The 15762-nt window shown below is 53.3% G+C and overlaps 1 protein-coding gene across 1 annotated transcript in view; it reads right to left on the reverse strand.

Annotated features, from left to right (window-relative positions):
- Window positions 1–4493: 4493 nt before the first annotated feature.
- Window positions 4494–15762, reverse strand: part of XXYLT1 (xyloside xylosyltransferase 1) — a gene marked incomplete at its 5' end in the record, with an annotated part of 26503 nt that continues 15234 nt past the window's right edge. The window contains one exon of the mRNA XM_009079944.1: window positions 4494–4935. Coding sequence (XP_009078192.1) covers window positions 4539–4935 — 397 coding nt within the window. The remainder of the gene's footprint in view (window positions 4936–15762) is intronic.

The following is a 15762-nucleotide window of genomic DNA, read 5'->3' on the forward strand; positions in this document are numbered from 1 at the left end:
TTAAGAAGAAAAGCCAACAGGTGCTAACCCATGTCCCAAGTTTGCTGCTCTTTTTTAGCCTCTTTCTGTGTCCCTTGGGGCAGATTTCACGCTGCCCACGGCTCTGCTGAAGGCAGAGGGTGGTTCTGGTGTCTGCCTGCTGTGCTACTGCCAGGCATTTCTCAGCAAAGGCAAAATAATAGGTTGGCTTTTTATTTCTTTTGTTTTGCAAAGTCAGGAACTCCATCTTAGTGCTGAAGCCCGTTGTTAGGGTTTGTGTTATTCTTGGCACGCTGACTGAAGTGCGCTCAGTATGAATAGCAGAGAGTTGAAAAGTAAATATTGTATCCTCTGGGATCAGCAGAGAGGGAGGGTGGTGATATTGCTTAATGGAGCACCCCAGTGCCTGTTTGGGTTAGGCTCACTGTAATTGCTCCCTAGGTGAGTTTATACCAACAATTGATCGTTTCAAATGGGAAAGAAGTACAAATGAGTAAGAGAATAAACACTGATGGTGTTATGAAACGCAGGAGAGGAGAGCAAAAATCCCATGCAGCTCCAGTGCGAGGCTGGAAGCAAAGCTGGACAGAAAATCAGGCATACTGTTTGCTCTACATGCAATTTCTCATGAATGCTGAATGATACAAGAAATTGAATTTTCCCCTAAAGCTCAAGCTACAGAGCTACTTTCCACAGCCTGATCTTCTACAAAGAGTTCAAGGAGATCCCTTTGCCCTCCCATCTTTTTCTCCATCCTGGAAAAACATGGGGCTCTCAACGTGAACAGCACTTTGTTATGAGCCAGTGGGTGAGAAGACAAAGAGCAGGAAGTGAACAAGCATGATGGAGGAGCTCTGGGCTGAGTAATCTTAGTGTAAAGCCCAGTGTGCTCTTCCAGAGACTGTGGCTGTGGTCACTGCAGCTTTCCCGTGGGTGCAATACCTGGTCCCATCCCATGCCACTGGCCTGTGCTGGTGAGACTCATCCCCTGCTCCCCACAGCTGTGTCCCCCCATCCCTGTGTGTCTCAGCAGCCTGTCCCCACCTGCCACTCACCCAGGGCTGCCTTTAGCCTGCCACATCTCCAAAGGGACTCCAACCAACCCAAAACCAGGGTCTGGAGTCTGCGGATGCCCTCTGCTAGGCAAGGGACCAGTGCTGGCCCGAGGACATGGTGCCAGCCTGCCAGGGACCAGGAGCTGCCTGGCAGGCCCAGTACTGCTGCTGCAGGCTCACTGCAAACCCCCAGTGCCCAGCGACAAACTAGTGCTGCTTAATGCTCTCTGGGTATCTCTTATTGTGCCTGTGCTAACAGCGGCTAGTGCTGGTTGCTGTGGCCCCAGGCCAGCATTACAGGGATCAGGAGGGGATGCTCTTGAGGTGCAGCTCAAGCAGCATCTGCCTGAGGATGGGCTGCACAGGAGGAGAGTGCTGGAGGGCAGGGAAGGATGGCGATGGAAAGTCTCCATTCTTTCAGGAAATACCAATGAATGAAAGGCACGGGATGGACCCAGTGGTCACTAGCTGGCTGGGCAACTAGTGCAGGAGTTGCCCTTGGGGGTGAAGGCTCTTGAGCAGGCAGTGCCCTCAGGGATGCTGCCACTCTGGACAAGCACAGCAAGCTCTGCCTCTGTCCCAGTGTGCACCCAGTGGCAGCACCTTTCGAAAAGGCTGAGCTGGCAGCCCCATGCAGCCAGCCCCAGGCTGCCACGGCGCTTTCTGCAGCTGAGCTCATTAGTGCCTGCAATCAGCAGGGCATGAAGGGGAGATAATTACATAGGCAGCACAGCCGTGGCTACGTGCAGGGTCTATATATAGCACCGTGCGGGTCTGTGCTGCCTGCGGTGCTTAGTCACTGCCCCGGGGAGCGTGCGGGTAGGGATGGGGCAGGCACTGCTGCACAGGGAGCTGGGCTGTCTGCAGTGCCTGGGGAAAACCACCCAAGCTGAATTAAATGTTTCACTTAACTATGTTTTTCCTAGCTGAAAAAATGCACTGAGTTTCCCAGTGGACTGCCATTTTGAACAACAACAAAAAAAAGGAATTTATTTTTGGAACATACCTAAGCGAAAGGTTTCAGCCTGGGGCCAGAGTGGTCACATGTAAGTGTATGCCCACACATAGCCCCTAGGACTCCACAGAGAGGGAATAGTGCTCCCAAACCTGTGGAGATCATCCCCTGGCTATGGGCTCCATGCCAGGCCCAGTTGCAGGGGTGGCTGTGGGGCAGGGGGCACCTGGCCCCGTGCAGCCCGGGCTCCCCAGGCCAACAGCCTTGGTGTCACCCTGCTGCACCCATCACGGTGTCTTTGGGCCAGCCCTGACATACAGCCACCCCAGAGCAGCTCAGCCCCTGGAAAAGCTGTTTGCTCACCAACCCACCACTCCCCAGTGCTGGTGACATGAGCCACCTGTCCTGTATTTCCAGCACTGCCATTTCCAAACTGATGGCAAGGTCCTGCCCTGGCATGTGAGGCCCTATGTGTCACTGGTGCCACCAGTGTGCCCTGACCAGCAAGCATAGGGCTGAATCCTCGCAGCAGCATCCTGGGCACAGAAGGGGCTGCAAATGTGAGGCACCCCAGAAGCTGCTCAGGGCAACTGCAAGAGCCTCAGGACGTGCCAGGGTGGTGACAAAGCACCAGTGATGTCAACCATGGGACTGTGGCACTGCACCAGGAAGTTCTGCTCCATTTTCCCAGCGAGCTCAGGACAGCAATGTGGCACTGCCAGGACAGAGGCAAGGTGGTGGCTTCTGGCCGTGAAACATGGGATTGTCCCCACACCATGCTATTACTCTTGTTAATGAGAGTTCTCACCAACTAAGCAAGTATCCTTTCCCAAAAAGGCACGTGCTCAGGCCATCTGAGCTGCTTGCAAACCCTCCTTGTCCTTCAGGGTGCATCACCTGTCCCAAATCCCACCTCCAGCACCAAGGCTGCCTTGCCTCGCACAGCAAGGTTGGATCACCTTGATTTCCCCAAATCCTACCTCCAGCACCAAGGCTGCCTTGCCTTGCACAGCAAGGTTGGATCACCTTGATTTTTGTTGAAAATGTGAGTCTAACACAGCAGGGTACTGCTTCTTTCACTCACCTTTAATCACCTCTTTGCTGCTCTTTCTGGGTGTGTGTGAAAATACTTTAAGCTGGGCTTTTGCACCCTTTGGAAATGGATTGGTTCAGCACATCAGAGATGACAGTGTTTGGGCTGCAACCTGCACCACAGCTTGTCATCTCCACGCATCAGTGCGAGGGAGGAGAGCCTCTCCCTCAGTAAGGATAGGTGGGAAGGGGGAGGGAGCCCAGGACACTCCTGCCACACACGGTGTGTGCAGTTATTAGGTTAAGCCATGTTTTGGTCCCCAGCCTTCTCACTTGTGTGTGCACATCACACAGATGCACACTGACACACTCAGGCTGGTTTGGTGTCCAGGCTGGGCTGGAGGAGGGTTCATGTGCTGTGCACCACCCTGGCACAGACCTGCACAGGAGCTCACACCTGCCAGCTGGGCCCAGAGGGGCACCACTCATTTAGGGAACAGCTCACTCACTCACAGCACAGGCACTTCCCACCTGCTTCCAAACCAAGCCTAGCTACAGTGGTGATGATCTTTGGAAGTCCAGCTTGGTGCTGGCCTGTTTATTTGCATCACTCACTCAGGACAGATGTGGGCTAAAGCTATGCGGGGCACCACATTCATCTGCCCAGCAGATACACATCATCTACTTTTTAATCATTATAAGAGCAGGAAACTTCCTATTGCACAGGACTTCAGTTGTGCTGCAAGAAACAGTCGAGTGTGTCTGACATCTGCAGCTTTATTCTCGTATAAAAGGTTAAAGGCAAAGCTGGAAAAATGAACCTACTGGTAAATGCTCACTGAATGCTTCTAGCACAAGACAGGGCAGTAAAGCCTTTATTGCTAAGAAGAACCAACAGAAGGCTTTAAAGCCCATCTAGCATTCAACTTTTGTTTATAAGTAACCCAATTTAAAGCAGCTTTTCAGTCTTTAAAGCCCTCTCGCCTTTCTGGAATGCTTCAAAAGGAAGATGACCTGAGGACGGTGTCTGCTCTCCCGAGGGACCAGACTGATGCTGTGCATGAGGTGCAGAAATGTGCCACTGAGGAATGACAAACTAAACCCATCTGCCCACTGTGGACTCCTGCTGACTGTCTGACAAGGCAAGGCTGCAGAGCACCCAGGGAGCAGCACCCTGCCATCTGCAAAAGGAGCAGTCTCTACTGGCCCCTTGGCTGTCCCCATGCCCCTGTGGCTGTGGCACAGACAGGCACCATGGACTGACCCCAAGCAGAGTCAGGAGCTGAGCCCTGAACACGGTGACTGTGGATGTCCTGCTCCTACAACTGAACTGCACTGCCTCCTGGAGGGGTGAGGTTACACACAGTGGGATACTGAATACTCTTGGGATCCCTAGAGATCTCCTTGGGATGTGGTGGACCAGAATTGGCCACTCTTCCCAAGGGACTGCTGGTGCAGCCACAGTGGCTTTGCAGGGCCTGCTGCAGTCAGAGCTGCTCCTGGGGGTGGCAGGTGCCCTAGTCTTCAGGGATTGGGGTGTTGCAGTTCCCGTGGTAAATTTTGACCTCGCCCTCACACTGGAAGTACTGGTCGAACACGTCGCTGTACCCGTGGTCCCTCCACCATGTGCAAAGCTGCCGGTTCCAAGTGCAGTCAAGCACATGGAAGAGCTCTGGGTGCTCCATCCCCACCATGGTGAAGAAATCCTGGTCCCCAAGATGGCCCTTGAAGTGGTACTTCTCCGTCAGCTTCTGCACCATGGTGGGCTCCAGCAGCTGGTTGTAGAGCTTGGACTGCCTCATGGCTTCCAGGTTCAGGAGCAAGACACCACTGTTGAAGCCTGGCAGCCCATCGGGAGGGGGCTCCCCAACTCTGGTTTGAGGGTTCTCGCGGCGATACTGCCAGAAGGTGTGCCTAGAAAGAGAGGAAAAACAGGAACGGGGAGTCAGGGAACGCGGCCTGAAGAGCAGCCAACTCAAGTCTGGGAAGATCTGGATCACAGCACAGGATCTACCACCCACACGAGGGATCTTGCAGTGCTTGTCTTCTGTCTGGAGGTACCAGCCTCTCAGAGCTGGTGCTTCACAGGCTGTGTCCCTCTCCATCCCCCTGCACCGGATATTGCCCAGACCTCAAACCACTCTGCTTACCACCTCCTAGAGCCCCTTTTGTTTCTACCAGCATCGTTCTGGTGAGCCAACTGGCCACAGCATCATGTGACTGCTCACATGTCTGTGTGGGGAGATGAAACCACACTCCCAGTGCCTAGGGCAAACCACCAGAAGTGTCCTCACCACTGGTACACACCAGGAAAAAGTCCTGCAGTTAATGGGATCTCAGCAGCAGAGTTTGCACATTATTATTTGATTATTGGGAAACTTCAGATCAAAGATGGGCCCCAGTCTGAGGCTGTGCAAAAAGAAGACTTGAAATAAATCTGAATGGCAGAAATATTTCTCCAAAATAAAAATAAAGAAATCCAGTGGCAACATCTCACTAACTGAACAAGCAGTGCTTTTAGCACTTGCAGCCCTGGGAAGGCTCAGCTGTAGCAGCTCTGGCAGACCCAGTCTTCACCAGCTAATTTCCAGCTGCCAACGAGAGCAGTGCAAGTCTAGCAATACATAAAACTAACTCCAGAGGGGGATTCAAATGGTAAAAATTTAGATTACCTAAGCAAGCAGCCCAAAAATGTCTTTGGCTCTTTCCTCAGCCCTGGGACAGTGAGTGCACCTCACCATACACATACACTGGCTGCTCCCACTTGCAGGAATTGAATTCATCCCATGCTATTACTTAAGCAGCTGGGGTTGAATCTGTCCCCCCAAATTGTTCCCACCATTCTGAAAGTCTTCTTGCCCCACGCAGCATCCTCTGCTGAAAGCTGAGCACCTGTGAGCTGTCTGAGCCTGTGGTTCAGAGGAGGGCAGGAGGGACCCATGACCCACACCACCATCTGACAGCCCAGGGCTGCCACGCTGCTGTCTCCTTCCAGCCCTCACGCTTAAGGCAAAGTTACCACAGGGATTTTTTACGCCTTGCTGCGAAGATGTCAAGGAGAAATATTGTTAGAAAGAATAAGCCAAGCCTGCCACTGGTTCCTCTTTGAATCTGTCAGATACTGACCAAAGCCTCCATGCAGCTCCAGGCAATGGGAATCTGTTGGTAGATGGTGTAGATTTAGAGCTCAAAGGTTTAAAGTGGTCCCATGGTTGGAAGCTGAAGCTGGGCTCATTCAGATGTAAGAAGATGCAGGGACCTTAGCCCCCGGGACAGCTCCAGAGGCATGGTGGGTACTCCACCACTGCAAACATTTAAATCCAAATTTTTCTTCTAAGAAGCTGTGTTCAGCTCCCACAGACACTTGCTCAGGGACTCCAACAGCCTGGACAGAGATCAGACTATTAAATCCATCCTTTGGGCCCGTGCTCTGGATCCCCAGCACAGTGCTGCGAGACTGGCCAAAGGTGATAGCCAGGATTCAACAACAGCCACCAGAAGAATTATCCCAGCAGAAGATGTAGATCTGTAAATGATGCCAACCGTGAACATCTCTTTTATTTTCTGATCTGAGGAGCCATCATGCAGCATCACTTCCTTACAACTTTCCTTTAGATGCCTTAGATTCAAAGCACTGATATTTCTTGTTTCAGTAAGTGTCTTTACACTGCTCCCTTTCACCCAATTCAGGATGGAAAGGGTTTTTCCAAGTGCAAGTTTCCCCCGGAAGGAGAGCTCAGTCATATCCGCACTTCCCAGGAAGGGGAGTGGAGGATGGGCTGCCTCATCCGAGCCCATGGGCAGCAGTGCTTGCTGGATCTCAAGGGCAGGGAAGGGATAAAGGGCTCTGCCTCTGCAAAGAGCACTTGTGTCTTGGCGACAGGCACTAGGCCACCGCAAAGACAACTCATGGGTGCTCCTGAGAAAAGGCAGGCAAAGTGCTCTCCATGCAGCATGAGAGGGAAGCTCAACCTGCAAAGCCCCAGCTGTGCACCAATCAGCCTCCTGAGATGCTCAGGGCCAGGGGCCTGAGCAGGGACTGGCTCAAGCCCACCTCTGCATATTCTGCTCTTTCTGCTTCTGCCTAGCAGTGCCAAGAAAGCCATTCCCACACCCCAGAAATTATGCTGGAAGCTGGCAGGAGGGAGAGGATGAGCAGTGCCACAGGGGGAGGCATCTTTCCAGCTCCACAGCAGTGAAGCCGACTCCTTTCATGTTCTTACCTCCAAAAACACACTGCCCAAGCTAAGGGATGAGATTACAGCCACTGCAAGCAGCAAGGATAAGAAAACTGCAAGCAGCCAAGCCCTCGGCATCGCCAGGCCGTGGCGGGACAAAAGCAGATCTGTATCAAATGACTCAGATTTTCAGCAATGCCGTCCCCAGCAGATCACTTGTCCACGGCTGATAACGAGAAGGGAGCAACGTGCCCTTTTCTGCAGGAAGAGGAGACAAACCGACAAGCAGCAATTGTTCAGCCCTTCCTCCCGGTGCTGGCGTGGACAGGGCCATCCTCCCCCAGCCATGCAGGGGAACCCAGAGGAGTGGGGCTGGGAGGGAGGATAGGGCCATCCCCAGGGAGCGAGGCCGAGGTGAGCTCCAGGATGCGATGAGCCGCAGGCGGCTCCGCAGTGCCGATGGTTCTGGAACCTGCTCACAGCCCTGCACAACAGCCTTGCCAGGGCTGGGCTCAGGCCAACAGAGGGAAAGGTATTCCGGCAGGGCTGCTGGCAGCAGCTGTTTAGCCTGGATTTTTCTTGGCTTTTGTCCTTCTAACGGAGGGTTTTGGTGCTGTCCTGCAGGGGCCAGGACAGAAGAGTGTGGCTGAAAGGCACCTCCACCTAGCTGGAAGTGGAGGGAGCAGTGGGTATGAGAGCATTGTTCTCTTTGGAGGAGATGGGGCTGAGGAAGCACAGCAACCAGACAAACAGCTAACCCAGGCTACATCCTGCGCCGCTCTGTTCTGCCTGGCATCACCCACTGGCACCCACCTCAAATTTTGGCAAGGCACGGAGGGGGAAAGTCACAGGGGCTTGATGAGCATGCTGTCAGGATGTGTCCTCAAGACAATCACCAAGGAACTGAACTCCAGGTGGATGCAATGGGAACATATCCCTGACCCAAGCCCCTGGAGTGGCCAGGATCTGCCCTGGAACAGGCAGTTCAGGCAGGGCAGCATGCCATCAGCCTCAGCTCTGGGGTGCCCTCCTCTCTGTGTCCCTGACAGTGAAAGCCTGGGCAGGAAGGCAGCCCGGAGATCCCAGACACCACCAGGATGCATTGGGGCAGGAAGCTGCTGGCCATGAGGAGGGGAGGAGAAAGGAAGAGGAGGCATTTTTGGCTTTTGTTAACAGCCTTGGCCACTCTAGATGGGAGGGGAAAGAGGTGACCCGGGGCCCCAGACCCCGTGGCATGGTGCAGGGGAGCTGTGCGGGGTGCCCGCCTGCAGCCCCAACAGGCTTTGCTTTGAGGAGCTGTTTATAAACAGAGCTGTCGTGTGCTAGGAAACATCTGGAGAAGAGCATTTCCAAGCATTCAAATGCTGGTCCCAGGCAGCCCAGATAAAACCCCCTGTTTCCACCAGGACTTCCCTTGTTGGCCCAGCACAGGGCACTGCGGCCACACCTCCCCTGCCTCACAGCCTGGTGGACATGAGCTCCAGCTCATTGAGCTGCCACTGCACCCTGCAAATTGTCTCACTGGAGACAGCTGCCAGGGCAGGAGGGACTGCTCCACCCATCAGCTGTACTCTGCATGTCCTTCTCTTGCTTTGACACACAGCAAGGGACAAACACCAGGTGGGGGAAACACTTTGTCCAAATCCTTGAACTTCCACTCATTTACTTCAGCTCTGGGTTATGGTATGACTGGAAACTGCTGGTAAAGCAGCTGGGTGCCCTAACTGGCAGGAAAGGCAGGATGGAGGGGTTACTGCCAGCTGGGTGACCAGCAGCAAGCTCAGAGCTCTGGCCCCACAGGCCGCAGACTGGATTTGTGTGCCTATACCAACCTGCATCATTCAAGAGGTTGCCATCCTGCCACACCAGCTGCACAGCTGCCACTGGCCTTGCTGCTGAGGACATGGATCCTCCCCATGTGGCCACAATTCCAGGAATGCAGATGGCCTGCAGAATCCCCTCCAGGCAGCTGAGGAATTGAGGAGCCAGGTCAAAAACACATGAAGTGAAATGAGATGCTGGGCCAGACCCAGGGTGGCTATGGCCTGAGGATGCTCCTGGAAGGCTGCAGGGTCTCTGAACATCACTGTGCACCATGCACAGGGTGGCATGCAGCCTATGCAGGGTGGTACCCAGGGAAGAAGGCTGCATGGCCTCTCCCTCACCAAAGGGTGAAGCAAAGTCATGGGATAAACAAGGGATCTGCAAGATTCTGGATGTAATAAACATCCCAGAACCAGTAAACTCCTCTCTGGAGTTCACTGGTTTGCTCACACCTCTTGCCAAGCACTGGCAGAGTTTGGGCCAGCTGCCTGGGAGCACAGGATGAGCAGCAGCAGCAGGCCAGCACCTTGAGGACATGTTTTGTCACCAAGCCTCTCTCACAGGGGTCAGGGGCTGGGGGACCCTGAGCCCCATCCAGCCAGGCTCCTGGCACAGAAGGGAAGCACAGGCTGCCAGCCATCCCTCTCTGAGCCTCTCCGGCAGCAGTCCTGCCAGCCTAAACACCAACTAAAACAACAAGCACATGCTCTTGCTACCTCCAGATATACTGTTCAGTTCCTGAGCCATGGCTGCCAGTGCTATCCCCAGCTGCAGCTGCTGGCAGATACCACTGTCCCTGTGCAATGAGCAATGAGGCACAAGTGCACTGTGCTCCTTGCTCCATGTGCTGCCAGGGCTCTCCTGGGGTGGGCAGTTGGACATGGCACCTGGCTGTGGTCCTGCAAACAACCCCTGGCTGAGCTGCCCACCTGTTGGTGCCTGGTACCCCGAGAGTTGGCCAAAGAGGTAGATGGGATGGTAGCCCCAGGGGGAATTATGCAGAGTCCTGATGAGGATGTGTTTGAAATGGAGGGGGAGAAAGCAAAGGGGTTCCCCTGACAGCAACTTCTGTCTGTCCCACCTGGAGGAGAGGGTGTGGGCAGTAGGGAGGGAAGAGTGATGGGAATGATGGCATGGTCCATCCAGATGGTGGCTTTCACCCTTAATCCTTAGCAGGAAATAACAGCACAGCCAAGAAACCTCCCTGCACCCTTCTCCTCTTGGCTAAACCACACTGTGGCAGGCAGCTGCCAGGCCCTTACCATCACTGTGTTCAACCAAGATTAACCACCGGGAAAAGGCCATCTCCCATTCCTCCAGCCTCTCCCACCTCCAAAAGGCATTGCTGCAAGGAAGGTGGACCCTTCCAAGTTTCTGCTGCAGTTGGTGGGAGGCAGCTACCCCAGGGCTGCACCCAGAGCAGGATCCAATCCAGCTCCCTCCTCCTGCCCCAGCGCTGCCAGACCTCGGCCATGTGAGCTCAGCGGCTTTGCAACAAAGCAGCCCTTGTTGCTAATTGCTTATTTCCCATGTGCAAATGCTAAACCCCTTAAGGAGCTGGGGTGGCTTGTTCAGTACCAGCCAGGTCCAGAGCACCTCAGCTGAGGCTGAGCAGCTTGTGTAATCCAGGAAATCCCAGCTCCATGCTTCTCAGGGGCACCATGTACTCAGTGATGGGCAGTGGCATCACCAACACAGCAGTACCCCTCATGCTGCATGGAAAAATGTCACCCTGGGGCAAAGCAACCCCAATTCCCAGCCCGGGACAGGATGTGTTGATGTGCACACCACGACCACCTTGCCCTCCTCTGGTGGGTTCAAGGTAAGAGTCCAGCTCAGGCAGGACCTCCAACCCTCCCATGGAAAATACTGATGAACTGACAGACTGAGCTCTTCAATGAGGACATCAGTAATTCCTTAATAAACTTCTCACGTAATGCACAAATTATGTCTGTACAGTGCTGGTCTCTACTACATCCCAGCCTGCATGCCAAACTTCTAAAAGGCCTGTATTTAGAGCAGCAAATTGATTCTCAATGATGACATTTCTCTGTGGACTTAGTCCAAAAATGGGAACACTTGAACAGATGATGAGCAGCAACTTGCAAACACAGTTTGTGAGCAAAACCTTTCCTTGGGACACAGATTCAGTTCATGGCAAAGAAGTAACCACTGAAGATGACAGCAGTTGTGCAAATTCTCAGCAGGATCTAATCCCCCGCCCATGGTGTTTGGTGTGCAGGGGTACCAGTGTGGCTGGGTACTCCAGCAACCCCGAAGTGCCACCAATGTGACACCTATCTCTAGAAACTGATACTGAGATATTTAGGAGCTGAAAATGAGAAATTCAGGCACTGCAGACAAGTGTAGATATGGTAACTGGTATGTGTTCACCTGACACATCCTGGACTTGTGTGCTATGGCCAACAAAAAAACACCTCTACCAAAGTCATGGCAGACTCCTCAGGCAGCCCTTGCAAAGGAGCACCAGCACCCACATGTGCTCTCTGCAGGACAGCACCATCATTGGAGGGGCAGCTTGAACCCATGCTTGGAGAGTCCTGACTGGCTTTCCCAAGCACACACAAAATCATGTTTGTAGTGCCCAATATATCAGAAGGGACAGTTAACAGTATTAATATTACTAATAGTATTTGTGCTAATCGATCCACAGTTGTCGTTGTCAGATCTTGTCCAATTTATTTATTACTTTTTAAATGACATTTCAAGTTTGCTTGGTGAAGGAACTAGTGCGACGGGTCCTACATATTAATGATATGCACAGATGTGAACAACACAGCTCTTTACGTTCTTGGATAGTTTTTTAAATCAGAGGTAAAGCTGAATTCCTGAAATTAATTCTGCTGCCAGTTCCTCGCAGGTTCTGCTTGTTCTGTAGCTTTGGCTGCTTCTTGGCAGCCATTGCCAAACAATTCCTAGAACCATTTTCCACGTGTGTCGAACAGCAGCACTTAATACAAATCAAGTCAAAGTCTTGAAACAGTATAAAATATAAATTCCACAGGGTCTGGGGCTTGCAGGACTTGTGGGCAGGCAGCACTGACATCACCATGGCACAAATGGCAGGGCACAAATTCTCCTGCCTTCACAGACTGAGGGGCTTGGGGAACACAGAGCCCTTCGTGGCAGATAGCTCCCTGCTCCCCCAGGGCAAAAGCACTTGGAAAAGAGCAAAGTCTGCAAATCAGAGCAACCTGCCTGCATGAGGAGTCCACGAAACCAGGCAAACTCAGGCAGGAGGACCTGCTGCTGGAGATGGTTATCTCCAATTCTGGACAGCTCCATCCCAGGCAGCAGCACACCTACACTGCTGTATCTTACAACCACCACCACAGCCTCATCCGATAGCCAGGGAATCCAGCTGCTCCTTGCTCGCAGCTGTCAGCCATACTTTAGGGTTTTTTTTAGATCCCAAGAGAAGGTACAGGACGTACCGTCTCAGCCCACACTCTGACAGCCTGGCCTGGCTGTGGATTCAGTATTAGCCTGCTCACTACGCCCAGGATAACTCCTTTCCTCTTCCAAACATCTGACAAAGTGACTTAGCACCACTGTCGCTGAGCTCCCAGCAAACACCCAGCGCTGCAAGAGCTGTGCCTCCGCGTCCAGAGGTTGCTCAGTTCTGCTTCCACTCATTCATGGGGTTCTCAGGGTTATTTGACCAGCTCTCAAACAAACAAAATGCGTGTGACAGAGCACACAGCACACCTACATCAGCTCCTGCACAATCACAAGCAGAAACAAAGCCTTTCCTTTCCACAAAATAATGTCCTGTTCAAACTCTCCTAGGTTTTAGGCAGAGGCAAAGGCAAATGGCCTTGCAGCCATACAAGGACCCAAGTGTCAATCCTTTGTAGTCTGTGGCTGTTCCTTTGATGTAGATATCCTTTCCTGCTGGACATACTTTTATCATTTCCAGCACTGTGGATTCCCAAGCTGCCTCAAGCTTTAATTAGCTTCTTGTCACAGAGGACAGCAGTGAACATCTCGCCCCGTGGCAGGAATGGTGGCAGCAGCCACCCTTCCAGCCCCACCTATCTGCATCCTTGGACCTGTGAAGCAGAGAGGTAGGTACCTTCCTCCCAGCTGGAACAAGGTGGGAAAATCACCCATCTGAGGACCTGTGGGTTAGGTCCTCCCTGTTGCCAGCAGACTGTTCCTCTCTAAGGAGACCTCCAAGAGGAGCAACACGGGGGCAGTGCTGAGGACCCCAGGTGATGCTGGCACTGGTGGGCACCCAGAGCCCACCACCATCTGACAGGGCCTCTAACAGCACCAGCACTGCACAGCAAGCAAAGAGGCTGGGATGGCTGTGGGGATGGGAGCACGGGGTGGCACACTGCCCCAGGGTCAGCCCAAGGCTGCCGAAGAGCAGCTGTGCAACCAGTACTGCTGTTCTGCTTCCTCTCACATGCAACCAGTGTGACCAGAGAGATATACAGCCAGGAGCTCGGTAAGAATAGGGTTTAAGTTCTGCCTTCAGTAAACAAAGAATTTTCAGGACATTTTGGGGAGTATATCCCCACTCTGTTCCTCACAGCCATGGGGCTGCTTTGAAATGGGGAGGCTTTTCTCCCTTTGGCACCTGGCAGTGCTGAGCTCCTGTGTCTGGGGACAAGCTGAACCAAGCCAGGCTGGCAAGGAGGCCCCAGGGAGGTCTGGACTGCAGCAATACCTGTTTAAGGATGCCATCCCCATGCCTGACAGAGACCCTGCTGTGCCTCAGGCACAGCCTGACCACAGCTGGGAGCACAGCTAAGCTGCTCCACAGGCCACACATGTACTTCACACACCCCCTGAGGACAGTGACCTGCCTGCCTGCCTGGTCACTGGCTTGCAGGCTGCATCTGGAATGGTTGCCTGCACGTTTCTTAGCAGGGCTGAGCACAAGAGGGCCTGGGCTTCTCAGTTTGGCCAGGATCTGGCATGGAAGGTTCAGTGCAACATAAATATTTACGCAAAGCATCATCACTCACCCTCTACAGCCTGGTGAGCAGGACACTGCCAGCACGCCTGAGCAGCTGAAATGCTGCAGGGGACAACAGGACTTTTAATTAAGGTTCTGACTCCGCAGCACTTCCTTGCATAGAAGGCCTTTTGGACCATGCAAACTTCAGATGCAGATTCTAATCTTTCTACCAAAATCACTCTTGCTGAAGCCAGAGCTCCCAATCTTGGCTGCAGCGTGAATCCTGTGAAGGCAGACACATGAGCATATGTCAGCCTGGCAAGAGGCTCTGCCTGCAGGTTAACATCCAGAAGGAGGCATCCAGCACTGCCATGGAAAGCCCATAACTGCCTAGGAGCCTAGTGCACAGTACCAGTGTCCTCAACCACCCCCACCATGGGGGCAGCCTCGTGGGACAAAGCTCTGCCTGCAACCCCATCCACAGAGGTGTTGACCATACCCATGTCACATATCAGATCCAAAAGCTGCAGGAAGGACAACATGCCTGACCCACAGAGTGCCTTTTTCCCCTGCCATGGCTGGAGAGAAGCAAACCTGACACTGATGGCCTCAGACCACCTCCCACCCCTGATGTGGGCTTCTGCCATCTTCCCCTCTGCACCCAAGACCCCCTGCCAGACACTGCAGGGCAATCCATGTGCAGCTTCGGCAGGAGCTACTGCTCTCCACAGGCCACTCCAACACACCCTGAGTGACCCCGAAGGACAGGTCAGTCCCAGGCTGTGTAACAGTTAAATCCCAGCACTGGCCTTGCAGGAGGGCCAGGAGATCCTGTTGCTTGGAGAAATGTGTTTGTCCAAGACAAACAGTGGCCGGGCATTGTTTCAGCATGAGTCAAGCAAGTGGAAACACTCCCGTGCCATCCTGTTTTGCTGTCTGGAGGTTTCCCCTACCTTCAGGATGTGCAGACAGGCTCCGCGACGCTTCCGATTTGCTGTTCTCTTACTCCTCCATTTCCCTTAAGCCTCTGTGCCCAGCACTGCTCAGTGCACCAGTGCAGCAGTCTGAGCCTTCTGCAGCTCCAGCTTGTGCCCAGAAAGTGCAGCCCAGAAAGTGCAACCTACAGCCAGGCAGCCAACAGGCAGCTGGTGGGAACAACACTGCCTCCCAGAAAACAGTGCATCAGCTACAAAACACACTGGTCTGCACCCACGTGCTTTCTCTGATGGGCTAAGCAGGTAATGAGGATCCAACACAGCCAAGTGGATTGATCTCCATCCATCTTCCCCATTGCTACAGAAAGGGAAAGACAGCATCCAGACCCTTTCCAGCTGCCAGCTTATCCTGCCCCAGAGATGTGAGTCCATAGCTCAGTGAGCAAGCTCAGGGCAGCTCTTCTAACTTGCCTCAAGCCCTCTGACACTTTGGGGCGAAGCTAATGCTGCAGAGAGCTGCATGAAGTGGGGAGGAAAATGTGAGTGGCAACAGAGAGACCCCACCATCACCCTGTAACTCTCCTCCAGCCACCATCACCCTGTAACTCTCCTCCATCCCCACAATCACTTTCCCAACTGATGCTTCAAGCCTGCCCATGTGCTTTGCCACATGGCTGGAGCTGGCACCTCTTCTTTTCACACCTACAACACGTTTTTATCTTGCTAAAAGTATAAAAATAGAAAAGATTTTTTTTTTTGCAAAGACATTCATGCTCTGTCAGCTCGTGTTTGTGTCTGGAAACCCTTTGAGCAGCGAGGTGTGAGCCCCGTGGGGTGCAGGCTCGGCGGGAGGGCGGGTTGGCGTTTGCACAGC

This window comes from Acanthisitta chloris, unplaced genomic scaffold (assembly GCF_000695815.1).
Source record: "Acanthisitta chloris isolate BGI_N310 unplaced genomic scaffold, ASM69581v1 scaffold33738, whole genome shotgun sequence".
In the NCBI taxonomy this organism is placed as follows: Eukaryota; Metazoa; Chordata; class Aves; order Passeriformes; family Acanthisittidae; genus Acanthisitta; species Acanthisitta chloris.